The sequence below is a fragment of the Saccopteryx leptura genome, chromosome 5 (assembly GCF_036850995.1).
Source record: "Saccopteryx leptura isolate mSacLep1 chromosome 5, mSacLep1_pri_phased_curated, whole genome shotgun sequence".
NCBI classification, from domain to species: Eukaryota; Metazoa; Chordata; class Mammalia; order Chiroptera; family Emballonuridae; genus Saccopteryx; species Saccopteryx leptura.
Window position 1 is genome coordinate 28,366,510 of NC_089507.1, and position 26,506 is coordinate 28,393,015.

Sequence of the window (26,506 nt, forward strand, 5' to 3'; positions counted from 1 at the left end):
TACTGGGGAGGAAGGAGCAAAAATGACCAGTTAAGAGGCTTTTAAATTCCTCTCAGTGACCTGAAAGTTGCCTCATACTGACCCTTCTGCCAGGAAGAAGTAAGATGGAAGTCCCAAGATTTCCATGAGAGACCCAACTTCTTCCTCCTACCTTAGCCAGGAGGCCTGATGGTTGAGAACTACAACTGAGATGTTTATTGTTTTTACTAAATGAAATAAACACTATGATCTGAGTTGGCCTGAAAAAAAAAAAAAGAAAAAAAAAAAGAGGCTTTTACACTAATCCAGGTAAAACAACAGGGATTTTTGTTTCATTTCTGTATTATGAAAAACTTCAAAACTTTATGTAAAGTAGGAAGAGTATAATGAATCTCCATTCAGCTTCAACAAATTACCCACTTAGAAATTACTTTTTTCATCTAAAACCCCATCCAATATCTACCCCAACCCCATCTCAAATATTTCAAAGCAAATCCTAATTTTACCATTTCATCAATTTCTTAAAACTTAACCATTATAATAAAGATTATTATATATTTGCAGTGTGACTCATAAAGTTAGAAAATTATGGAAGGGTTATCAAGGACTAGGATATGGGAGTCAATGGCTGAAGTAGGGCAGACGGTAACATAACAAGGACCTCGGATCACAGGGGCCATGCTCATCGTAAACACAAATTAACTCTATCTCCCTCCCAACGCTTACTTACTAAGGCTGTATCACCTTGTTTCATAGTAGACACAGCTGCTTCTTCACAATGATGTGGTATACAGACAACTAATTCAACCCTACCTGCATCACAGATGCTCAAATTCACACCTCTGCAAATTCAGGTATCTTCAGGACACCCCCCAAAACTCTGCATCTAATGATGAATAGCCACATAGTGCTGGCTGTCACTGGTATCATGTTCTTCTTGCCTGAAATAACTTTGATTTTCCTTCAAAAAATAAGTTACTTCTCCCATGAAGTCTTACTAGAAATTTAACTTTTTACTTGCCAAATAGTTGGAAAGAATTATGAGTTTAAGAAAAAAATGTGTCAAGTCATTTTATTTTATCTTTAAAATGTGAGAAATGAGGCCGAGAAATCATGCGCCATCTTGCTGTTTCTATAGCTGGACAACTGTAAAAAAAAAAAAAAAAGTCTTTAACTCTCCATCAAAACCCTTGCCCAGAAAAGTTCCACTCTAAATCTAGAACATATTTAGATTCATATTGAAAACGGGTGCAATTTCATCTTTTTCTGCCAAATTTACTGCTTCAAAATGCAACTCTTCATTTTCTGCTATTATGGCAACTCATTTCAGTCTTAGTAAATTAGGACACCTCCCCAACTAAAGTAATAATAAAACTTAAGACACTTCAAGAACTTACCTTAGATCTTATTCATCAGCCTGCTGAACTGTTCCTTTTTCAGAAACATAGATACCATCCAAAAATTTTCTGATATCCTTGTTTTTAACTGTTGTGGCTTGCTGAATCAAAGCAGCTATAAGAGATAAGGCAATTACTTTACCAGCTTAAAGCCATCTTATAACCTGTATATTTTGAGCAAAGCTTTAGATTTCCACAAATAAAGCTCACCACATGAACAGAATACCATGTATTCAACAACAATATTTAGACATCTTATAGGCATAATAAACATACCAACCTGAATTTGATACAAGCTCAATGTCGTTTCCTTCAAGAATCAGTTCATCTTTCTGGGCTTGAGAGACTGAACAAGCAACACCTAAAAGGGGAAATGGTATTTGCATCGTGTCAACATAAAATCAAATCTGCATAGGAAATATTTAATTTAAATATATTTTAATTAAGTAGCAATTTATTCCACTTAAAATTCCACAGACCAAATAAACCTTAAGATGTTTTTGACATTATAAGAGTTGATTTATCTGGGTCAAAATCTTGTTTGTGTTCCTATTTGAATCAATCTCTCCCAGAGTAGTTAGATTCTGTGATTCAATTAAGGAGTATGTGAAGATGGTATTCAGCTAGCCCATATTAGGTGTACAAGGCTTGTATTGTCTTATTTTTGACCCTGGCTGGTTGGCTCGATGGTAGTGTAGGTCTAGCATGTGGATGTCCTGGGTTCGATTTCTGGTCAGGGCACACAGGAGAAGTGACCATCTGCTTCTCTACCCCACCTTAATCCTCCCGCAGCCATGGAACGTCCCTCAGGCACTAAAAAAAAAAATAAATATGACAGCTTGGTTTACAAGCAATGGCCCTAGATGGGCAGAGCATGGCCAGTAGGAGGCTTGCTCCCAGTGGGGGGAGGGGGCACATGTGTCAGGGTACATGCATGAGGGGAGTCTGTCTCCCCTCCTCTCACTTAAAAAAAAGTCTTATTTCTATTGTACATACAGGGTTGGGGCAAAAGTAGGTTTACAGTTGTGGGTACATAAAAGTTTATTTTTGTATCATTTATTGTTTTTCATATGAATAACTGCATTTCAATTTTTAACTCATTTAATCATGAGATGTTCCCAATAGCTATACAGAGGTAATCTGCCAAAGGTCAATAGTGAGACTGGAGAATTTAACCTAGACAGTCTATGCTATGTAAACCACCTTTCAAGTGGTCTTTTTTATTTAGGATTTCAGTTTGCAGAGCTAATTAAACTGCTTACCATGCCCTGCAAACTACTCCAATGTAAAGGCCTTCAGGAATTACAATTGGTATCAATATGATATAAAGCCTTAACTAGCACCAGGAGTAATTATAATTATAAAATAGACAATTCTGAAATAACTCTGGTTTTACTTATGGCTAACCCAAAACACCAGCCTCACAAGTATAAAGAAAAAATTTCTGAAACACAGCTAAGAGTATGCACATACCTGACCTCATCCGAACCCTGCGGATGTATTTTTCTCCCAAGAAATTTCTGATTTCAACAAGAGAACCATTCTCCTGAATAACGACGTTGATGGGGAAGTGAGCGTACACAGACCTCATCTTGTAACGAAAGCCCTGCATTAAGCAAACAATTAGCAGCAATGCTTAGTTTTAAAGAAGTCCAGTTTTAAATTTCGCAGGGTACTTATATTATACTTCTACTTTAGAAATGAAAGTCCTGCCTGACCAGGTGATGACACAGTAGACAGAGCGTTGGATTGGGATGCAGAGGACCCAGGTTTGAAACCCCAAGGTTGCCGGCTTGCAGATGGGATTAAAGACATGACCCCATGGACACAGGCTTGAAGCCCAAGGTGGTGGCTTGAGCAAGTGGTCACTCACTCTTCTGTAGCCCCCACTCCCCATCAAGGCACATGAGAAAGCAATCAATGAACCAAGGAACCGCAACAAAGAATTGATGTTTCTCATCTCTTTCCCTGTCTGTCTGTCTCTATCTGCCCCTCTGTCACACACACATACAAAAAGTCCTCACATAGCACTCACTGTCAAGGTTTTATAACCGTCACCTGAATCAAGCCTTAGGCAAGTTTTATACACAAACATTTGTTTTAGTGCCTCCTCACTGAACTGTAAAGCTCTTCAAAAATATATTACTTTTGGCCTGACCTGTGGTGGTGCAGTGGATAAAGCGTCGACCTGGAAATACTGAGGTCACCGGTTCAAAACCCTGGGCTTGCCTGGTCAAGGCACATATGGGAGTTGATGCTTCCAGCTCCCCCCCCCCCCACCTTCTCTCTCTCTGTCTCTCCCTCTCCTCTCTAAAATGAATAAATAAATAAAAAAAATTTAAAAAATATATTACTTTTTTTTTTTTCAATTACAGTTTGCAGTCAGTACAACTGTATTACTTTCAGATGTACAGCATAGGGGTTATATATTTACAAAGTGCTACTCTGATATTTCAGTACCCACCTGTAACCATGTACAAATTCATTAAAATAGTATTAAGCTTATTAAGAAAGCATTATTTTACTATCTCCTATGTAATAAATGCTAGCTTCCTTTTGGTGAGGGGGGGGGAGGAACGGACGGACACGAGGACATCAACTTATTGCTCCACTTAGTTGTGCCTCCTACAAAGGGCCATGGTGTTGAGATGTGTACTAAAAAATCAAACCCTACCTTATGTGCTACATTTTTTTTGGTGACAGAGAAGGACAAATAGGGACAGAAAGGAAGGGAGAGAGATGAGAAGCATCAATCCTTTGTTGTAGCTCGTTAGTTGTTCACTGATTGCTTTCTCATATGTGCCTTGATGGGGGGAGGGGACCCACAGCAAAGCAAGTGACCCCTTGCTCAAGCCAGCAACCTCAGGGTTTTTGTTTTTGTTTTTGTATTTTTCTGAAGCTAGAAATGGGGAGAGACAGTCAGTCAGACTCCCGCATGCGCCCGACCGGGATCCACCCGGCACGCCCACCAGGGGCGATGCTCTGCCCCTTGGGGCGTCGCTCTGCTGTGACCAGAGCCACTCTAGCACCTGGGGCAGAGGCCAAGGAGCCATCCCCAGCACCTGGGCCATCTTTGCTCCAATGGAGCCTCGGCTGCGGGAGGGGAAGAAAGAGACAGAGAGGAAGGGGGAGGGTGGAGAAGCAAATGGGCGCATCTCCTATGTGCCCTGGCCGGGAATCGAACCTGGGTCCCCCGCACGCCGGGCCGACGCTCTACCGCTGAGCCAACCGGCCAGGGCCAACCTCAGGGTTTTGAAACTGGGTCCTCTGCATCTCAATCTGATGCTCTCTATCCACTGTGCCACTGCTTGGTCAGGCTGTGCTACATTTCTATAAAAAGAAGACATACATACATCCTCATGGTGTGACTCTAATTTTGTATGAAAAACACCATCAGCCTACTAAGACCACCTGGTCTGTACCTGCATGCATTGATCACTTAATCCTAAACACCCCAAAATGTCTATTAAACACATTTGCTAAGGTCACCTTTTCCCACATTCTAGAGCTCAAGAATCTCAATATATTATATGCATAACCTGTTCTCTACAGTAGACATTTATGTTGCATAAAGCACAGCCAACCCCCCCCCCCCCAACAAAGCTGTCTGATCAATCCGCTTACCAGTGTAACACCCTTGATCATGTTCTGTACATGACTGCAGATAGTGCGAACTGTAGCCAGTTCCTTTCTGTTTCCCCACCATTTGTCAACCCGGAGCTGTAACAGAACAAAAAGTTTAGCTTAGTAGATTCTTTCCAGTAATGAGTAGGCTTGGAAGAAAAGAGTCCATTTATCCAAAGAATTACTTTAGACTCCAACAGGTACAATTAAAGAGCATGCTTTTCAACTGAAAAGGTGCGAACACATATAAAGCCCTCAATAAATAACAAACGTTGTTACTATTCAACCCAGGTTCACAGTTTCACAAAGGAAGAACCTAGAAACACCCATTTTGTATAAGTTGCATCAAACTTCACTCCTAGAAAGTTAAAATGACAGGTTTAGAAGTCTACTGCCCGGTTCCTAAAATTCTTACAAAACAATCATGAGGAAAACAAACCTAACACATAATAGAATCAAGACCTAGTGCTAATGACTACTAATACGGAGCTTTGTAAGCCACTCTTCAGAATTTGGTTGTCCAATCTCACGAAAACACAAATACCAAAACCGGTTACAATTTTGGACACCAAATTTTAAGCTAAAACATTAAATCTCAATTCTGTAATCTTTAAAAGCAGTCAAATGGGATGCTATTAAATCACAACCTTCCAAACAAGCAATTCAGGTGTCAAAAAAAAAATCCCCACAAAACTCACCCTTTTCTTTTTCTTTCCAAGGAGGCTGAGCTCTACATTGATGTGATTGAAGTCCCTCCGCAGGGTGCCTCTGGGGCCCTTCACAATAACTGTGCGTCCCTTCAGAGTGACGTCGACTACAAGAGAACGCACTGGTGAGGCCTCGAACAAGGTACAGAGCGCGTAGCATAGTCATAAAGAAAAGGCAAACACCGAGTCCCCTACCATTTTCTGGGATGTCGACCGTCTGATTGCTGAGAATGGTCTTCATCCTGAAACAAACACGTGGGGTAAGAAGACCGGAGCGGGGCCTGTTTTCGACCAAGCTACCCAATCATATGTTTCCACTCCTATCGGAGACCGGCCGGCGAAAACCCCGGGGAGGTCACAGGCGGGCCAACAGGGAAAGCAGCCCCCGGCTGCGTCCTGACCAGGGAGGAGCATCTCCCAAGTAGCTGTGTCGAGGGCTATGGGGCGAACTCCAGCTTCGAGTAACCCAGGAAGCCCTATCAGGAAGGCGCCATCCTGGCAAGGCTGAGGGGCGGGGGTAGGCTTAAAAGCCAAGGACAGAGCTAGAACCCCAATCCCGCCAGATCTATATGGGGCTCGGCGCGCGCGGGGAGAACCAGGATAAAACCTCCGAGAGCCAGACCGGCGCTGCCGGTCTTTCTCAAGCCGATGATTTTAGATTCCCAGGGCCCACCGAGTACAGACATATCCTCACCTCGCAGTAGATGAGGCAAAGAGAAAGCGTCTTTCGTCATCACGTTCTTGTAGCCGTAGGCTCCTGCGTACGCGTCATGAGCGCGCGACGCCACTAGGCTAAACCAACCAATCGCGAAGCAGTTTAAAGTGCCACCGGGTCAGTGGTGACTCGGGTAATCTGTCATAAATCGTGCGGCGGTTTGTGGGTCTGTCTTTGCCTGGGAGTTAGATTCCCTGACCCTGCTAGAAAACAAAAAAGAGAGAGATGTCCCTACGCTGCGGGGTCGTCGTCCGCACCGCGAGGCCCCGGGTGAGCGGCGTGATGTGTAGGTTGCAGGCGTGGAGAGGGGACTTCCATCTCTTCAGTGCGCCCAATGATAACGCCAGCACTGAGCATTACCTCTACCCAGGCACTGTTCTAAACTTTTTTTATGTAGTATCATTTAATTCTCCCAACACCCCCATGTGATAGAGTCTCAGGTATTGGTTTTTTGTTTGCAGGTTGGCGGACGCTGATAACTTTTCTTTCTGTTTTTTCAGTGATTTGTACCCTGTACTGTATGTATTTTATTGTAGCATTATAGGAGCAGTTCGTTGAGCACCTTTTACTACTTGTGTTGGACTCTTACTATGTACTAGATACCACTCTGGACGCTCAGTACACAAACCAATGCTCTTTCACCAAGACAAGAACAAGTGCTGTAGCATTCACCATTAACAGGAGCTCTTTTTGAATTGTTCAAGGTTCTTTTGCGTCCGATGTACTGATTTGTGAATTTTATAGTGTTCGGGGCTATCTTGTCACGTTTGTATTCAGATCTAGAAGCCAGTGGTTTCTTATGGTCAACAAATGGACAGTTTACTCTTAAACAACATGGATCTGAACTGCAGAAGTCCACTTATATGGGCTTTTTTTTTTTTCCAACCAGTACTGGTACTGTTTTCGCTCTGATTTTTGGAGCCCGATGGGAAGTTAGGATTGTATGCGTTGAGCCAACTCATTTTTATAGGGGATTTGAGCATCCTTCGATTTTGGTATCTTCCGGGGAGAATGGGGAGAGAGAAGGTATTACATAGGTTAAAAGTAAATTATTACAAATCCCACTAAATAAATGTCATAATGAACTCTTTCTTTAGGTATTTGGAAAATATTTATGCAGTCCAGTCAGAGCAGAAAGTTCCTTGCCAGATAAAAAAAAGGAATTTTTACAGAATGGACCAGACCTTCAAGATTTTGTGTCTGGTGATCTCGCAGACAAGGGCACCTGGGATGAATATAAAGGAAACTTAAAACGCCAGAAAGGAGAAAGGTAATTGAAATTTTGAGATTATTTCAATGTCCCATTTCTTCATCGTGCATTATCTTCAGATATAGCAAAGTCCTACAATATATTTTCAATCAGACTTTTTAAATTTAGCTTAAAATCATTAGAAAGAAGTGATCACAAATATAAAATGGGTAAGTAGGTGAAATTGTTGGAATCCTTTCCTTTTCTTGTGCTCTCTGACAGTTTTCCTTCAACCTTCCCAGAACTTAAGCATCTAAAAACCTCCAACTCCTATTTTGTATCCAGCATCAAATTTCTTCAGAAAGTGAAAGTTAATTACCTTGCTACCAGTCTATTAGACCTTGATAAATTTTTCATTGTAACTGGGTGTTTATGATCTGACTTGTTGCTTCTCAAGTCTGTGTACATATGACCTGTTGATACCTTGCATTAATTTAAAAGAATGGTGAGGTAATTTCATGCAGGGGACAAATTGTTTTGCTGGATACTTTACCCAACAACGTCTAGATCACAGTGGGTGAAGTCAAGGGGAACCTGAGAATATACAGCAGTCTTCGCTCCAAATTTTAGATATTTTCTGTTTAAGAATCATACAATCTACAATAGAAAGTAGAACAGAAAGTACACTTGTGGGATCTCTCCTTATTTTGGACAAATATAGAATTTTTGGTCAGTGTTTATCATTGCAGAATGAGACATTCAAAATTTCCTCATTCTTATTAGGATGATGTTACTCTGTTCCTTTCTGAAAATAGACATGAGTATAGTGTCCTGTTAGACACAAATATTGTTGTTTTCTAAAGTGTTTGAGCAAGCCTAAATTTGAATCACTGGTTTTACTCCTATGGTAAAAATTATAAGAGTTAATCCAGGATCATGGGGGGAAACCCTCTTAACTCAGAATTGTAATAGATCAAAATAACTTCAAAGCTGTACGATTATTTGGAAATATGTTTGTTAATGATAGTTTTGGTTTTTCTCAGATTAAGATTACCTCCATGGCTAAAGACAGAGATTCCCATGGGAAAAAAATACAATACACTGAAAAATACTTTGCGGAATTTAAATCTTCATACAGTAAGTTGTCAAAGTGTTAAATATTTCTCTTAACTAAAAGCTGTAAATTTTCTGTGTATATATACCTTCAAAATTAATAAAATAGATAATAATAGCAAGGAAAGTGAATAAAGATGTTTAGGATGCATTCCTATCAGTAATGGAAGTATATTTAGAAATCATTTTCCCTGCAAAAGAAACAAAAAATAATTGAAATTTCTAACTTCTCATTTAATGGTGGATAAAAATAAGATTTTCTGCAACTTAGGAAATGAGGGTTTGGGGGTGTTGTTTTTTTTTCACAGAGACAGAGAGAGGAACAGATAGGGACAGACAGACAGGAAGGGAGAGAAATGAGCAATCAGTTGTTCACTGATTGCTTTCTCATATGTGCTTTGACGGGGCGGGGGCTACAGCAGAGCAAGTGACCCCTTGCTCAAGCCAGTGACCATGGGGTCATGTCTATAATCCTACGCTCAAGCCAGCGATCCCATGCTCAAGCTGGTGAGCCCACGCTCAAGCCGGCGACCTCAGGGTTTCGAACCTGTGTCTTCCATGTCCTAGTCCAATGCTCTAGCCACTACGCCACCGCCTGGTCAGGCACGGTTGGTTGGTTGGTTTGTTTATATTACAAGTTAAGAACATGCTTGTTGGAAAGAGTATAACATTAAATGTGAAACATCATATACATAATCCCAAATGCTAAATGCACTACTTTAACTAGTTAGTATATATCCTTCAATACCTTTTTCTTTGCACATATAAAATATGTACATTTATATAGTTTTTAACTTAAAAAATGGCATCCTAATATATATACAGTTTGGCAGTTTAACAGCATTTTTAAATAGTGAATTTCTTCATAAATATATTGTAAAGTTGTACAGTGGAAAGTGCCTGGTCACTCATTTGTTTAGCTGGTAAATATTTTCAACCTGATCTTACTCAGTTTCCTTTTACTCAAAGGTGTGTGAGGAAGCTCGATGTCCCAATATTGGAGAGTGTTGGGGAGGTGGAGAACATAGCACTGCCACAGCCACGATCATGGTAAGGCCAGGCTCAAACTCTAAAGGTTTAGTCTAGAAACTGAAAGGAAATTTTTTGTCTCTCTCCTAAAAATGTGCATTATGTACCTCTGATTAATTTTTTGTTATATATGAATTTATGCAAAATGTGGGGGGGGGGGGGGCTGACAGAATAAACCAGCCTATTGTGATCTCTCCTTATTCTGAACACATATAGAATTTTGGGTCAGTATTTTTCATTGGGAAATGAGACATTCAAAACTTCCTTCTTCTTTTTTATTAGGATGGTGTTGCTCTGTGCCATTGGAAAAGATAGACATAAGCCTAGAGCCCCATTAGATGCAAATGTCAGTGTTTTCTAAAGTGTTTGAGTAAGCCTAAATTTGAATCTCTGTTCTTAATAAATCTGAGTAAGTCTATTATTGATTCTTCTAGCTGTCTGACAGTTAATCATGTGCTATTTTGAGCTATATATTCTATTATTTTTTGGAAATGTTACTATGGTTGTTCAACTTGTTTTTTTCCCTAAAAAAATAAAGAATTTTTCTTATAGGTCTTTTGGTTGGCTGGGGTTCAGCTGATGTTGACTGAGCTTGAGGTGAATTCTTGGAAGTAGGTTGAGTTCAGGTCTGCTCTACCGAGTTTTATTCTCCTTAGACCAGCAACTCTTCAAGGCATATTTTTATCATGGAGAATGGGAGGCAGACCAACCATCTGTGCACATTTGAGGCTTCTGCTTAGACATGCTTGCTATCATTCTGTCGGCCACAGTAAGTTTCATGGCCAAGCCAAACATCAATTGAAATACAGACATAGCTGTTCATTCATTAGGGGCAGCATGCAAATTACATAGCAAATGGTAAGATGTATAACCTTAATTTGGTGGCATAAGAATTGGGATTAACAGTATAGTCTGTCATATTTATTCAGAGGAGTATGGATATTGAGGTGTTGAGGTTAAACCTAAATTATGTCTGGGAATGGATGTTATTTTAGGTGAGGGACTGTAGACTTTTATGAGGTAGAATTTCTTCTGATAATGCAGAGCCAACAGGGGTTTTATTCAAGTTATACAACCTCAATTCTTAAAGGAGGGAGTAATTCTGAATACTCTATGATGGAAATCTCTGTTTTCACCCCTTACCTGGTCCCCTTTCCCACTGTTGACTCATAACTGACTCCTAGAGAGAATTCATTGTTTCAATAAAACTCTGTGAGACATTGGACCTAAGCATCATTGCTGTGTGTCCCCTCTGAGAGAGTCAAGCATAAAGGGGGACAGGATCTCTCTCCCCCAAACTACAACCCTACTGTGGGGCTTTGAAATTCTTGTGACCCCAAAACCTCTGCAGTAGCTTTGTTTGCAGGGGGCAGAACATGGTAGTGACCTGTGGCAGCAGAAGCAGTGTCCTGGAGAAAGAGTGATACCCACAGAAAGCAGATTATTAACTTTCTGTGTGTTTTCTGTTTCGTCGGTTTAACAAGAAGGAGCTGTGCCTTCTGTTTAATTCCTCCAGAGACCTGCATGTTGATATGTGAATTAAATATTTTTCTTTTTAAATCATTTTATTAATATTAAAGATACAAAATAATCTTTATAACTTATGTGTAAGAATACCAATACAACCGACACCCTGATGCCTCCAGTATGAGATAGTGTTAGCATTCTCTTTAAACCCACCTGTGCATCACCTGCTGATCCCATATCCACTCTTTTTCCTTTAACACCATTCTGAATTCTAAGTTTATCATTTCCTTTTCTTTCTTGTTTGACCACATTTCATTTGTATCCCTTAATTATTTATATATTACTTAGCTTTGAATGTTTCAAATTTCTTATAAACAAAGTCAAATTGTATTCGTTCTTTGTAACTTGATTCTCTCAATATTATATTCTTGAGGGTCATCTATATGTTTGATTTAAGTTGTAACATCTCTATTCTAGTTGATGGGTGACACATGTACAAGAGGTTGCAGATTTTGCTCTGTTAAGACTGCAAGAAAGCCACCTCCATTGGATGCCAATGAACCCTACAATACTGCAAAAGCGATTGCAGAGTGGGGTCTGGATTATGTTGTCCTGACATCTGTGGATCGAGATGGTTAGTGTGTCATCATCACCTCTCCCAGGAATTGGCTCTTACTAATTGTGACATCATCTTTAGCAGTGGACTCTCTTGTTTCTAGATATGCCTGATGGGGGAGCTGAGCACTTTGCAAAGACTGTCTCACACATAAAGGAAAGGTACTTGTTTTGGCATTTGCTTGTATAATTTAAGGACTTTTTTAAACTCATAAATTCAGTTTCTTTAATGTCTTTACTTTAAAGCAGTAGTTATTAACCATTTGGGGGATGTTATATACTCCTCTAATAATGTGCTAGGAATTATGTGGTCTTTTCTCCAGAAGAAGTACATATGAACTACACATAAATATTTGCAGAAATTGTAGGGATTCAGGGCAAAAACTTATCTATGGATCTTTGGATTATAGAGCCCCTGCTTCATGTTTGAGTGCATGTCTGAACTTTGGGTAATTTAGAAGAAGTATAAAACCGCAGTCTTCTAGAACTGATTTTGAATAAATCATCCTCTAGAAGGAATAAAGATGAGAAATATTCCAATTGTTATTTGGAATATATAAATCTTGGTATAAATTTTATCCATTCATATGCCCTTGGAATTTTGCCTATAATCCATATTTTTATATTTTAACCTCATCTGTTTAAAAAGCTTTAAAAAGTTATGCTTATTTCCTATAGCTCAGTGCTAGTCTAGCACCTACACACTTAGTAAATGTGTTTTCAGTGATTCCCACATTATATTTAATTTTTTTATAGTTCATTAAAAAATACTTTTGTTTCTAATTTACTAAATTGATTTCACAAACTACTAATGGGTCTCAACCTCCAGTTAACAGTGAATTATAGGGTGTGTTATTTCAACATCTTTTATATCCACCAGGGGATATATGTGGTTCTTTCCACATCTCTTCCCTCTGGAAACAGCTCTAAAAGCTTTGCAGTTGGTTTGTGGAAAATTTGTCAGCTGTCCCAGTCATCAATACTGCTGTTAGAGAAAGTAGCTCTATGAGCTAGTTCATGTTTTAATGCTTGAACGCATAGATATAGCCAATATAAATAGGAAGATTAATATTTAGCTTGTATTTTATTTAAGCAAAGCTTTTGACTCAGCAACTCAGAGTAGCCCTTAGCACTTGTGAATATTTGCCTAGAGGAAGGGAGGAGGGTTCTATTTGAAGAATTTTAAAAGAAATCAAAATTAATCAAATAATGTTTATATTCATATAGAAATGTCCCAATTTACTTTCTTAAGAATCAAAACTATTTTACATTTAACATTTCAATATTTATATTTTAATTCCAAAAAATATTTTTTTTACTATTATCAGTAAAGTTTAAAAATCTATGTATTCTGATTGTTATTTGCATGTAGATGTGTTTTAACCACTATGTACATATTATTTGATGTTCTGGTTTGTTTTTTCATTTTAACAGTTCAGATGTAAACATTCGTGTGTTCCTGCTTTTCCTGGCAGGGTTCTAAAGATCACTGTGTTGAACTGATGTAGAAAGAGTGGGGTGATTTCTGTTTTGACCAGCAGTTATGTTACTTCTTTTCCTTGGTTTGATACCTATCATTTTTTTCCCCTTAGGAACCCCAAAATTTTGGTGGAATGTCTCACCCCTGATTTCCGAGGAGACCTGAAAGCAATAGAGAAAGTCGCTCTGTCAGGATTAGATGTATATGCACATAATGTAGAAACAGTTCCAGAATTACAGAGGTGATTACACATGCAGAGTAATGTTGGAAAGTTTTCTCACTTTTTTCAAAGGAGAACTTCGTAATTAACTTTTATAAAGAGAACTTTAGTTTAACAAAAACAGTGTACATATGTCTGTTACAGAAAAATCTGAAAATATAGCCAACAAAAAAGATGATCAGCACCCATAATATTTCTATCCAGTAATATCAATTTCTAACATCTAAGTGTATAAGCTTACATATTTATATGTTTGTTTTGTTGCACATACATAATGAGCCTTTCCCCCCTTTTTTACATGTGCCAATGAGTTTTTTCAAAAAACCGTTTTCAAAAGAGAATTACACAAGAGCAGTTCCTTTGATTATAATTAAACAGAAAAGAACTTGAAAATGCATTTGGCATTAAGATAGGCAGTAGCGATTCTAAAAAGAAACTGGAATTATTCAGTTATATTTTAAATCTCTTTTAAAAAACAAACATTATGCTTTCTTACTTTTCCTAAAAATTTAAGTAGTTATGTTCATATTTCAAAAAAACAAAAAGGGGGGGGGAGAAGGAGGGTGGGGGGAGGGGAGGGGCACAAAGAAAACCAGATAGAAGGTGACGGAAGACAGTTTGACTTTGATGGGTATACAACATAAATGTCAAAATAACCTGGAGATGTTTTCTCTGAATCTATGTACCCTAATTAATCAATGTCACCCCATTAAAATTAATAATAAAGGGAAAAAATTTTGGCTTCAAGCATGATTAATACATTCATTTTTATTAATTTTAGTAAAATATTTGAAAATGGTTTTGTTAGCTTCTGGAAATTATACTGTGATATATTATAGAACTTGAAAAAAGTATGCAAAATTATAGCCATCATTTTCACTAAATTAGAAACATTAGGGAGCATAACAGATTTAGTGGGGAAATACTTTCAGACAGTAAGACTTTCTATATTATCAATTTCTTGGTTTTTATGGGTTTTTTTAAACTTCTTTGACTTTTCTTTTTTTAAGATTTTACTTATTGATTTTAGAGGATAGAGAAAGAGAAAGGCTGGGGAAGAGCAGGAAGCATCAACTCGTAGTAGTTACTTCTCATATGTGCCTTGACAGGGCATGCTCAGGGTTTCCAACTGGCAACCTCAACATTCCAGGTTGAGACTTTATCCACTGCACCACCACAGGTCTTGTTTATTTTAAAACTCGTAAATTGGTTTCCTCTCCTCTCTGTGAGCTAGTCTCTAATTAAAAATAACCATTACAGCCTGACCAGGCGGTGGCACAGTGATAGAGCATCGGACTGGGATGCTGAGGACCCAGGTTCGAGATCCCGAGGGCACCAGCTTGAGCGAAGGCTCATCTGGTTTGAGCAAAAGCTCACCAACTTGAACCCAAGGTCGCTGGCTCGAGCAAGGGGTTACTCGGTCTGCTGAAGGCCCGTGGTCAAGGCACATATGAGAAAGCAATCAATGAACAACTAAGGTGTCACTGCGCAACGAAAAACTAATGATTGATGCTTCTCATCTCTCCTTTCCTGTCTGTCTGTCCCTGTCTATCCCTCTCTCTGACTCTTTCTGTAAAAAAAACAAAAACAAAAACAAAAAAAACCACTACAGCAATAAATTAATTACACAAAATAAAGATGTGTTTGAATTCAAAAGAATGCTGGTTTAACATCGGCAACCTCCTATCCATTGAGCCTTGTCCCCATTTAAGCCATGGTAGTTTGACCCCTGCTGAAGGCTGGCACCCAGTCTGTTACAACCCTTGTCACATCTCTTGATACCACCACCAGTGGGTGCCACTTACCCTGGTTTCACTTAAACATGAGCCTTTCCAGTGAAAATTCCAGAATTGTGCATGTTTTTACCTAAGAGATGTCAATGTTGTATACTCACCAGCAGAGGGCAGCTCAGTCTTTAGTAATAAAAGTTTCAGACCTGAAATGTGGGTTTATGTTAAACAGTTTTTTCTTTGTTCAGTATCGAGATTTTCTTTCACTCTTTTTCCCTTTATTCTTGACTGCTCCTTATAATCACCCATTCTCAGCTTCAGAATTCTGGTTTCTCAATAAATACTTTATAAATTGAGTTACTTTTATTCTAGTTTTCTCTACCGTAGGCTTGAAAGGCCTTAAAAGTCAACAGCAAGGGTAGTGAAGCCTTATTTTTTATCCTAAATTAACAGACATTTGTGCACAAATTCTATCATTGAACCATATGATGTAATATGTCTAGACTGTACCTTTCTAGTCTTTCGTGGTGCTTCCGTAACTGTGCTTAGTTGAGCCTGCAGTTCTTCTTGCTGACGCCAGCCCTGCTGTTTCCAAGGAAAGTTCGTGATCCCAGGGCCAGTTTCGACCAGTCTCTACGTGTACTGAAGCATGCCAAGGAGGTTCGGCCTGACGTTATTTCTAAAACATCTATAATGTTGGGCTTAGGCGAGAATGATGAGCAAGTATACGCAACAATGAAAGGTAATGAAACTGAAAAATTAAAACGCTCCCATTTAATTTGAGTAATAATAGAAACCCCACTTTGAAGGCCTGGTTATGCTTCCGCTGTAGTCTCAGTGAAAGTGCCCGCAAGGACAAAGTGTAGTATAAAGTTATGAACAGTAACATAAAAGGGAACAGGAGTGTGTTAGCACTTTGTGGAATGATATGCAGGAAGCTCAGGATATGAAATTTGCACACCATTTTATTTCCTGCCCTTTTATCGAGTAGAAACCTAATTTTGCCCACTTTTCTTGTGCAGTTTTTGGACAATTTTTGAGAGGCATCCAGGTACCAGGAGCTCTGGCCCGCACTGACAGTTCAGAGATGAATAAAATGAAGCCAAGTCTTTGAGAAAGAGCTTACTGATTGTCACATAATGTGATCTTTTGGACTTTGCTAACCTTAGTCCCATATAAGCCCATTTGCTTTGTGATTCTTGGGTTTTTTAATTTTTAAATATAAAACCTTTTAGATTACCTGAAAGTTGGCCTTCTTGCAGCTATTATTGTTTCCAAGAGTAATAAGTTCAATAGTAATTAAAAGCTTTCTTTACCACAGTGCATACTATTTTACTATAAAGATTCTGATGTCAGAGATTAAATCACATCCCCCAGAGCATATGTTGTACAATTAGCAAAATCCTAATATAGCATGTCTGGTGTATAATAGGGGTGTTTTGGGGCCTTTGGTACACTGTTCTCTTCATCTTTTCTGCCTAAGAGCCTCTTGCTCTAGGCATTTCCCACCCCCATTTTTAAAAGCATTTATCCCATAGTATCGGAGTTGTTCATCCTTATACCAGCCCCACATGAATGTCTTAGGCCAGTGTTTTCAAGCCTTACCATATTTCCAGGCACGTAAGTACCTTTGAATGGATGGGACAGTCTTATTTTCCAACATCAGGATTATAGGTCAGGATAAAATTCACACTGTTCTGAAATAAAATGGTGTTCTGGAAAATTATGCTTAAGTCTACAATTTTAGCATCATAAAAACATCTGCCAATATGTGTACTTTCCTCCCTCTAGCACTTCGTGAGGCAGATGTGGACTGTTTGACTTTAGGACAATATATGCAGCCAACAAAGCGCCACCTTAAGGTACAGCTACCGTGAATTGCCAAATGTTGATTGGTAATTTGAATTAAATTTTTATTGTCCAGAGAGAAAGCTTCTGGCTTTTAGTAATATATTTCATGTACTATATTTTCTTTCTTTTTAAAATTTTTCCATTGATTTGAGATAGGGGGGAGGGAGAAGCATCAATCCATTGTTCCATTTAATTGTACGCTCATGGTTGCTTCTTATACTTGTCCTGAGCAGAATGAAACCCACAACCTTGGCACACTAAGGTGGTGGTTTATCATTGAGCCACCAGTCGGGGCCTCTTGTATATTCAAGTTCCAATTTCCATTTTATTATCTACATGAAGCAGCTACCCTGGCACTTATCTGCTGCCCCTATAATTATATGACTTAAGTGAACCAACAAAAAATATTTAAAAGTTGGGAAATTGCATTCATTCCCAACTGGTGATCTTATTATTTGTTTTGGAGTTACATAATGGCCAGCGTCGAAGTAAGAAAGAAGCTAGACTTCCTGTTTTTATATGGGACATGTATTCATTCAAGAAACTTTTCTTGCCTGACCTGTGGTGGCGCAGTGGATTAAGCATCAACCTGAAATGCTGAGGTCACCGGTCTGAAACCCCAGGCTTGCCCAGTCAAGGCACATACAAAAAGCAACTGCTATAAGCTGATGCTTCCTGCTCCTCCCCCCTCCTTTCTCGCTCTCTCTTTCCTCTCTCTAAAAATCAGTAAATAAAACCTTTAAAAAAAAAGAAACTTTCCTTTAGTAGTGATCATGTGCCAGACACAATGTTAAGCAGAAGATACAGGATGAGTAAGACCCAGTCTAGTCCTCAAGACTCTTAAAGGAGTGACTGATTCTTGATTATACTTGTTAGTCAGTAAATGAGTGATGCAGATATATAATCTCTATAAATAATCTCCTTTCTCTGTCCTTTGGAATAACTCATATAAAATTGATATGTTTCCCCTCTTCCTAACTCCCTATAATTGGGTTCTGATAGAGTGGCCAACAGGTAACCAGTAGACAGGTGGCCAGTGAGGAGGGAGAAGAAACCTGGATGCACCAGGATAAATTAGGAAGTTAAATCGACCCTGAATGCATGGGTATCAATTTTCTATAGACTTATAATGATTTGTGGAGATTCTAGAGTCAATACTAATTCTTTTCATCTAGGTTGAAGAATACATTACTCCTGAAAAGTTCAAATACTGGGAAAAAGTAGGAAATGAACTTGGGTTTTATTATACTGCAAGTGGCCCTCTGGTGCGTTCCTCGTATAAAGCAGGTGAGTTAGACTGCAGGGGATGGCTTCATGTGGACCTTAATTTCTGCATTGAAATTGTAATAGTTGTGGCTGTCTTTTGTGAAAAAGAAAAAGGCGAGGGGGTGGGTTTGGACAGCATCCTTAGGAGATTTGCTCCATATAGGTTATATTGTGGGGAAATTTTCTCTTATACCTAGTTTGTTCATTAAATGAAGAATCCTTCCCTTCTCTACTTTAATATTTACTAGCTCAGCTATTGTGATGAAAGCAAAAGTAATCAGTTTATTCTATGTGTGGATTTCAATAGTAGGTTATTCAGAAGTGACAGAGATCAGTCAAGCATAGAACATGGTTTTCTGGAAAATGTGTAGTCATTTGACAGTGAAGCCAGCTGCATCTCTTAACACCGAATTTTAGGTCAATTTAAACCCTGAAAAGTATGTACTTGACAGCATTGCTGCTTGTCCCATTAATATCTTTCTGCTTTTCCTCCCAGAAGCAACAACAAAAAATCTGTAAGATATTTTCCCTGTAGAAATTTTCAGTGTTTTTACTAGCTACAATGCAATTTTTCACCTTTGTGATTTCAGCTCTTATTTTGCTCAATAGTTTGAGCTGACTAATGAAAATAAAAGCCTTTCCAAGAGATTAAAAATCGTGTGGTACTGGCCATCAAAAGGCCTGTGAGGACATATCTGAAAATTGAGTTTAATCCAAATAATCTTGATGGTGTTTTCCCTATCAGTTAGATGTAACAATTATAATTTTTGAATTAAATTAGGCATAAATTCTATTTAAGAAAGCTAATGTTGCCTGACCTGTGGTGGCGCAGTGGATAAAGCGGTGACCTGGAACAGTGAGGTTGCCGGTTCAAGGCCCTGGGCTTGCCTGGTCAAGGCACATGGGAGAAACACCTACTCTTGCTTCTCTCTTCCCCTTCTCTCTCTCTCCTCTCTCTAAAAATTAATAAATAAAAACTTTAAAAAAAAATAAGAAAATAAAATAAACTTTCCTTTAAAAAAAAAAAGAAAGCTAATGTTCATGTGTTAGTAATGTTTAGTGTATTCCTATAAAGAAATTTAATGAAGTCACAGCTTATCCTAGTTATAAAACCCAAGAATTTGATTCAACACTGACTGACAGGATGTGGGGACTTTGGAAACCAATAATTATAAGTTATTTATTCTTTAAGCAGTGCTGCTGGTGAGCTAAAACTATATGTAGAAAATAGGAAACAGCATCAGCTTCCAGAGTGGTTCAAGTAGAGTACTATCATTTGTAAGAGTTTTAATTTTATTGGTCCTTTTTTTTTTAGTGAAGTTTCTAACATTTATAAGGAACTGAATTATGAACATTTTAATGCTTTTAAATTACCAGTAGAAGATCAAATTCTGGTAAAAGAGCCTTAGATTCAGATCGGATCATGATAATGTTGGTTTTACCCGTCAGATTTAGATAGAGGTATGGAGCCACACAGGTTATTCTCTCCATTACTTGATAGTTTATGAGCCTTGGGATTCTTGGTGATTGTAAATGGATAGAATAGTTGCAATTCTACTCGTGTATTTAGATGACAAAGAGAAGTTAATCAGACTTCTCATAAAATCAGACCTGCCGTCCTGAGCGCTGCCAGTGAGCACTGAGCTGTGCTTAACAGTGGTAGACTAAATGGAACCCTAATGATCTGAAAAGTGAGTGTGTCCCCTCTAAGCAGCGAACTCACTGCACAGGCACAGCTTAGGGGGTGGGAGAAAGCCCGTTATAAATGAAGAGCACTTGCTTCCCTAGAGGGGAATAACTAACGAGATTCCGTCAGATGAGTCTGCTCAATTGCAACGAGGTCTGTTTCATAAACAGCAGAGCTAGGCTAATAACTTAGCAGAATTGCTCCCTGAAATGAATTGTGCCAGCAGCAATACTTTTGTCAGTGAAGAGGAATAGATAGTGCAGATAGTGTGGAATAAATGTGCAAAGCAGACCCACAGACAAAATAAGAGGGATTTCTTTATAATATTGAGTTACTAGAAAGAAGAAGAAAAGAGACTGTAGTGATAAAAACATTTTTTTAAAATAATAATGACTAGTTATTGGGGAAAGAGCCAGAGATCTAGGGGATATTCTTGCCATTGAGATCTGAGAAGAGAGGGTTGGCAATAAACACCAAAGTCATCTTTAAAGGGAAACACTGTAGGTGTAATTATTCTGAGATAGACTTGAAATTGATGTTGATGTATTTTCATTCTTCCTAAATAGGTGAATTTTTCCTGAAAAACTTAATAGTGAAAAGAAAAACAAAAGCCTTCTAACACTTAACAAGACATTCAGGATCACAGGAATATTTAGAATTTGATTCCATTTTTGCCAACAGAGGTGGTGGCAGAATGTCTGTACTTCACTGGAGGAACTCCAATTTTTTTGGTTTTAAGAAAAATGTCAATAAACTGTGCATATTTAATTATAGTAATTTACTTGTCTTTTAGCATATCTTTTTTGTCCCAATAAAAGATTGCTTGCTATGATATAACCATAAAAGATCTGTGAGTGTACTGGTACAGTATAATTTTAAAAATACATTACAAATGCCTGACCTGTGGTGGCTCAGTGGATTAAACATCGACCTGGAATGCTGAGGTTGCTCGTTTAAAACCCTGGGCTTGCCCAGTCAAGGCACATAAGGGAGTTGATGCTTCCTGCTCCTCCCCCCTTTCTCTCTCTCTGTCTCTCTCTCTAAAATGAATAAAGTCTTAAAAAAAAAGAAAAATATTAAAAAATATATTATTACAAACTTCTAGAAAATCTTAAGCTTCTGTTACGTGTATATCATTGATACATTTCATTTCTGATAAATGACATACTGTGATGAAACAGTCAATATAGATTGAGACTATGATCAGATTACTGATAATAAGCATATGTTGTTTATATAACAGTATAACATCACTAGAATAATTTTGAAAAGCTTAAGAGTTTGAGTGTTGGTTTTTACATTGGTATGACTACTTTAGACCTACAAGGTAGGTGTGCATTGATTACTTGTTTAGGGCCTATGAAAAAAAGACCACTATATTGTGCAAGACAGAAAGAGAACCTAAGAATAGTTTTTACATGCACATGCACTTCCCCTTTTATTCCTCACATCACTTGGGGAGGCGGTAATATATATCATAGTAGTGATCTGAGTAAGGACTCTTTCCTTAGTACTGGTAACTTTTCACTCTGAATCCTGTCTTTATTCTGCTTCTCACAAAGGAAGTCTTTAGATGGCTCTATTGTAAAATATGTCATGTAGATAGCCAGTTCTGTTTAGAATTTTTAAATACGTGAACTAGTGTTTTTTACTAAAAGAATTCATAACTTTGATAATTAGTTACATTTTAATTTAATTCATGGGAGTCATATATTCTTTGGTTCACTTTCTCTATAAATCCTAGTAAATTTAGCTGTGTAAAATTAGCTCTATCACTTTGAATTTAAACATCTCTGACACCCATCCTCCCTAAAATCTATTTTCAGAGGAATAATAGATTAGACTCTGATGTTTCCTAATTTTGCACATTGGAGGCGAATGGTAATGAGACAGCAGAAGAATCTTTTCGTCAAATGAAATTTTCATGGAAACCCAATGTAAAAATTAAAATGGCATTTTATTAGCACAATGTAAAAGTTTCAGATTGGTGACAACTATATATATAAATAGTGGCTGGTCAAATAAAGCTATTCTGATACAAATGTGAAATTGGGAGTCATTTGCAGTCTTTTGTTGGCCTCAGAAGTCTACTTTTTTGTTTTATTTTGGATACACAGTAATGAGAAAAATCCTGACTGACACAGCTAAATAATAATAAACTATAACAAAATTTAAAACACCTCATCTTGCAATCCAAGGACACTCCAGTTAAACTTAATCCAAAAACTTGGAAGAAGAGTAGCAGAAAATATTTGTTTGAAAGTAGAATCACAAATAGTATCTTCTGGATTTGTTACTCATTCACTCATTATTGCATAACTGGCCATTATACCATGAATATGTGGCCATATGCCTGGGTCTTGCTGGCATTGACTGTGGTAAACGTACTGTAGAGGTATACTCCCATGTACAACTGTATAAGAATATACAGGCTTGAATTTTTAAAAGGCCAAAGCAGAGAGCTTTGACCTTCGTAAACAACAATGCATTAATAAGTGCATTTAAATGCACAGACATGTCTGGAGGTCTCTACAGAAATGCTTGATTAGGCAGCACAAGTTAAGGCATCACTGGTCTCCAATGTGTTAAAATTTGTTAAGTGCCTATTTTAAGTATGATCTTTTTATTTCTGTAACACATGACATTTTTAACAAAGTAAAAATGACAAATGCACATGGTCTTTAAAAAAAACTAGTACAGGGGTCCGTGCCCCTTTTCCAACCACTGGACCAACCAATCCAATAACCTATCTCCTGTTTGGTGGGATAATAAATGGCTTGACTAATGAAACCAATTTAAATAGGAATTTCTCTTCCTTGAAGCTGAAAGCATCTTGATTTTAGAGGTATTATTACATTAACAAATGTGAGCATCAGTGACTGTAGGCAGAAAAATGGGGGAAAAACCCAAATAAAAATTCAGAATGTGCCTGACCTGTGGAGGCACAGTGGATAAAGCGTCGACCTGGAAATGCTGAGGTCGCCGGTTCGAAACCCTGGGCTTGCCTGGTCAAGGCACATATGGGTGTTGATGCTTCCAGCTCCTCCCCCCTGTCTCTCTCTCCTCTCTCTCTCCTCTCTAAAATGAATAAATAAAATAAAAATAAAATTAAAAAAAATTCGGAATGTGAGGAGAACATAGGTGCAAGAGCTGAGAGGGATGTGAATACAAGTCCCCCTAGGGACTCTTAGCAGCTCAGAAGCCACATGCACACCCTTTAACACACACTTAAGCTAATGATACACTGGGATTTTTTGTGTATTTGTTTTTGTTTTTTAATTCAGTGAGAGGAGCAGAGGCAGACAGACTCCCACATGTGCCCCACCGGGGAACCACCTGGCAAGCCCACTAGGGGGCGATGCTCTGCCAATGTGGGGCCCTTGCTCTGTTGCAAATGGAGCCATTTTTTAGTGCCTGAGCAGAGGCCACGGAGCCATCCTCAGCGCTGGGGCCCAACTTGCTCTAATTGAGCTATGACTAAGAAGGGGGGAAGAGAGAGGGGGAGGGGTGGAGAAGCAGATGGGTGCTTTTCTTGTGTGCCCTGATCGGGAATCGAACCCAGGACATCCACATGCTAAGCCAAAACTCTACCACTGAGCCAACCGGCCAGGGCCATGAGACAGTTTTTATGTACTTATATTGAGCTCCCATGAAAATTTTGACAATGATTCTCTTGCTAAAATTTTGACCACTGCATTTTAATTTTCAAGTGTTCTTTTAATTATTCCATTAAAAATATAGCATCCTGTTCTTGTTTCAGAGTTGCAATTTCTTTCCATTTTCCCTCTAAAGATAGTTTTTTGAAGTTGGGGTTCTTTGCCTTGAGCATTGTCTGTTTCCTTCATTTTGGTCTCTGCCTTTTGCATTGAAGGCTCTCCTCAAATGCCCAGTGACCCTTGGCTCTCCATGCATACATACCATGTGTTGAGCCACTCTAAAGCTAACAGGAAGCTGGGGTCGGGAGAGCTATATAATTGATAAAATTTCACTATAGAATGCTTGAGGGTGAGCTAGATTTTTCAGTGAAGGACTCGGAAATGTTGATTATTTCTCTAAAGCCATTCAAGTTTTCAACGACAAAAAAAAAACCCTTCAGTCTCCTGCCATGAGAGTTATAAACTTGGCTGCCAGCTTTCTCAGAGCCATATGGTTAAAAGCAAGTAACGGGGGGGTGGGGGGGGGGAGCAAGTTAAGAAGGGGAGTATGGGTCTCTTCAGGATGCAGGTTTCAACTTATTTTCCTTGTTTCCAGCCTGGAATCTCACAAACACCGTCCCCAAATTTGAAATTTTCTGATTCCACTCCTCCTGAAAATAAGCCTCTTAATATCCTATGAAAGTAAGGGGGTGGGAAAGGTTCCTTCTTGCTGTGGGGTAGGGGAGAGACTTGGCTGTGTCTGTTCCTTATATTGTCTTCCATCTCAGTCCCGTTTTCAGGTGCTTATCTGAACACCGCCTCTTGTGGTATCTGGAGCCTCCAATTCTTGAGCTGTCCTATGGGACCAATTACCTGCATCTATTATAGAAGGCACCCCTCGTGCAGCCACTGGGCTTCCGCTTGCTCTTCGCAGATACTGCGCCTCCCACTGCTTTCCACCTTCTAAAAATTGGTTGACATCTCTCATCCACTGGGGCCTCCTTTCCCATTCTTTGTACCTGTCTATTTATAGCTTTCTTATTCCTTTACTCCCATTTTAGTAAGGTTTCAGGAGAGAATGAAACTAGCATGTGTTTAATCCAACACTTATAACCAAAAATCCAGACAGTCGTTTGACCTGCCGGCTTTTCTTTTTTCTTTTTTTTTTTTTTACTTTATTTATTCATTTTTTAGAGAGGAGAGAGACAGAGGAGAGAGAGACAGAGAGAGAGAAGTGGGGAGGAGCTGGAAGCATCAACTCCCATATGTGCCTTGACCAGGCAAGCCCAGGGTTTCGAACCGGCGACCTCAGCATTTCCAGGTCAACGCTTTATCCACTGCGCCACCACAGGTCAGGCCTGCCGGCTTTTCTTTAGGGCAAACAGGGAGCTGGGGTAAACTCACCCTTAGTGCCCACACTGCATTGTTTTTATCATTCATGGCTATTTTCATATTTGGTCTGTTATTTCTGTGTGTTAGCTTCTTTACAAGCTAGCTTTCATTCATCAATGTCTTCCATTTCTTAGCACCTCAACAGCATCTGCCTCATAGTATAAAGACACCTAATTTGAAATATTTTAAATAGGGTTACCTGAATGTGAGTACAAATGAGCTTACTTACACAGCTAGACCTTAACCTCACCTGCTTGTCTTGCCGCACACTACCCCATTTGCCCCATCCCTAGCCCCCTGTAGAACCTCAGACCCCTTTCTAACACGTGGTTGGGAGTCTCCAGAACGGCAGAGCATGCACTCAAATCCTTCGCTGCTGCTGCTGCTGCTGCTCCTGCTAGGTAGCCCTATCCACATTTTGATCATTTCCTTAGGATGTTATTGAATTCTTCTGCCTAAGGCCACAGGTTCTCACTCCTCTTATTAACGTCTCTTAAATTAGAGTGCTTTCCATTTCAAGTAAGAAAAGCTCCTAGCCCTGGCCAGGGTATTTCATTTGGTTAGAGCAGGGGTCCCCAAACTACGGCCCTGCGGGCCGCATGCAGCCCCCTGAGGCCATTTATCCGGCCCCCCGCCACACTTCCGGAAGGGGCACCTCTTTCATTGGTGGTCAGTGAGAGGAGCACATTGACCATCTCATTAGCCAAAAGCAGGCCCATAGTTCCCATTGAAATACTGGTCAGTTTGTTGATTTAAATTTACTTGTTCTTTATTTTAAATATTGTATTTGTTCCCATTTTGTTTTTTTACTTTAAAATAAGATATGTGCAGTGTGCATAGGGATTTGTTCAGTTTTTTTTATAGTCTGGCCCTCCAATGGTCTGAGGGACAGTGAACTGGCCCCCTGTGTAAAAAGTTTGGGGACCCCTGGGTTCGAGCAACCCCAGCTCACGAGCCACATGCGGCTCTTTGGCCCCTTGCGTGTGGCTCTTCCACAGGATACCACGTGCAGGCACTACCTTGATAAGAAATGTATTTACCTATACAGTTTAAGTTTAAAAAATTTGGCTCTCAAAAGAAATTTTAATCGTTGTACTGTTGATATTTGGCCCTGTTGATTAATGAGTTTGCCGACCACTGATTAGAGACCATCATCCTGCTACGCCAGGTAGCAGGTTCAACCTCCAGTGGGGCACATACAAGAATCAACCAATGAATGCATAAACAAGTAGAACAACAAACTGATGTTTCTCTCTTCCTTCCTCTCTACCTCAATAAGAAAAACTATTCAAACCGTTGTGACCTTGAGCAGGTTATTAATCTTTCTAGCCTTCAGCCCTTCATCTGAAAAGGAGGATAGGACTGATCTCAAAGGAATTATGTGAGGAATAGATGAGAAAATACACCCCG

At 39.1% G+C, this 26,506-nt stretch overlaps 2 protein-coding genes across 4 annotated transcripts; one reads left to right on the forward strand and one right to left on the reverse strand.

Annotated features, from left to right (window-relative positions):
* Positions 1-1,036: 1,036 nt before the first annotated feature.
* RPL9 (ribosomal protein L9) lies at positions 1,037-6,452 on the reverse strand. The gene is made up of 8 exons (XM_066387079.1): positions 6,402-6,452; positions 5,903-5,949; positions 5,699-5,814; positions 5,001-5,096; positions 2,850-2,982; positions 1,657-1,737; positions 1,377-1,491; positions 1,037-1,125 (listed from the first exon to the last, which is right to left on the reverse strand). Exons 2-7 carry the CDS (start codon positions 5,946-5,948, stop codon positions 1,385-1,387), a joined length of 579 nt encoding a protein of 192 aa, XP_066243176.1. The 5' UTR covers position 5,949; positions 6,402-6,452; the 3' UTR covers positions 1,037-1,125; positions 1,377-1,384.
* Positions 6,453-6,524: 72 nt separating this feature from the next.
* Positions 6,525-22,100, forward strand: LIAS (lipoic acid synthetase). Of its 3 annotated transcripts, none has more exons than XM_066387077.1 (11): positions 6,527-6,692; positions 7,520-7,692; positions 8,655-8,748; positions 9,694-9,774; positions 11,698-11,854; positions 11,940-11,997; positions 13,428-13,556; positions 15,862-16,007; positions 17,057-17,127; positions 18,292-18,403; positions 21,896-22,100. In XM_066387077.1, the coding sequence occupies exons 1-11, from the start codon at positions 6,648-6,650 to the stop codon at positions 21,901-21,903; spliced, it is 1,074 nt and encodes a 357-aa protein (XP_066243174.1). In that variant the 5' UTR covers positions 6,527-6,647; the 3' UTR covers positions 21,904-22,100. The 3 variants fall into 3 exon arrangements, with proteins under 3 accessions (XP_066243175.1, XP_066243174.1, XP_066243173.1); XM_066387076.1 differs by lacking the exon at positions 21,896-22,100 and adding an exon at positions 20,636-20,846; XM_066387078.1 differs by lacking the exons at positions 8,655-8,748; positions 11,698-11,854; positions 11,940-11,997; positions 21,896-22,100 and adding an exon at positions 20,636-20,846 and having other exon boundaries at positions 6,525-6,692.
* The last annotated feature ends 4,406 nt before the right edge of the window (positions 22,101-26,506 follow it).

Bases quoted from the DNA above. Each gene is read 5' to 3' on its own strand.
- RPL9 (XM_066387079.1), bottom strand. From the start codon at position 5,948: ATGAAGACCATTCTCAGCAATCAGACGGTCGACATCCCAGAAAATG. The intron at 5,815-5,902 runs GTAGGGGACTCG...GTTCTCTTGTAG, and splicing joins GGTCGACATCCCAGAAAATG to TCGACGTCACTCTGAAGGGA. The intron at 2,983-5,000 runs GTAAGCGGATTG...TGCTTAATGCAG, and splicing joins TGATCAAGGGTGTTACACTG to GGCTTTCGTTACAAGATGAG.
- LIAS (XM_066387076.1), top strand. From the start codon at position 6,648: ATGTCCCTACGCTGCGGGGTCGTCGTCCGCACCGCGAGGCCCCGG. The intron at 9,775-11,697 runs GTAAGGCCAGGC...TCTCTATTCTAG, and splicing joins CTGCCACAGCCACGATCATG to TTGATGGGTGACACATGTAC. The intron at 16,008-17,056 runs GTAATGAAACTG...TCCTCCCTCTAG, and splicing joins AGTATACGCAACAATGAAAG to CACTTCGTGAGGCAGATGTG.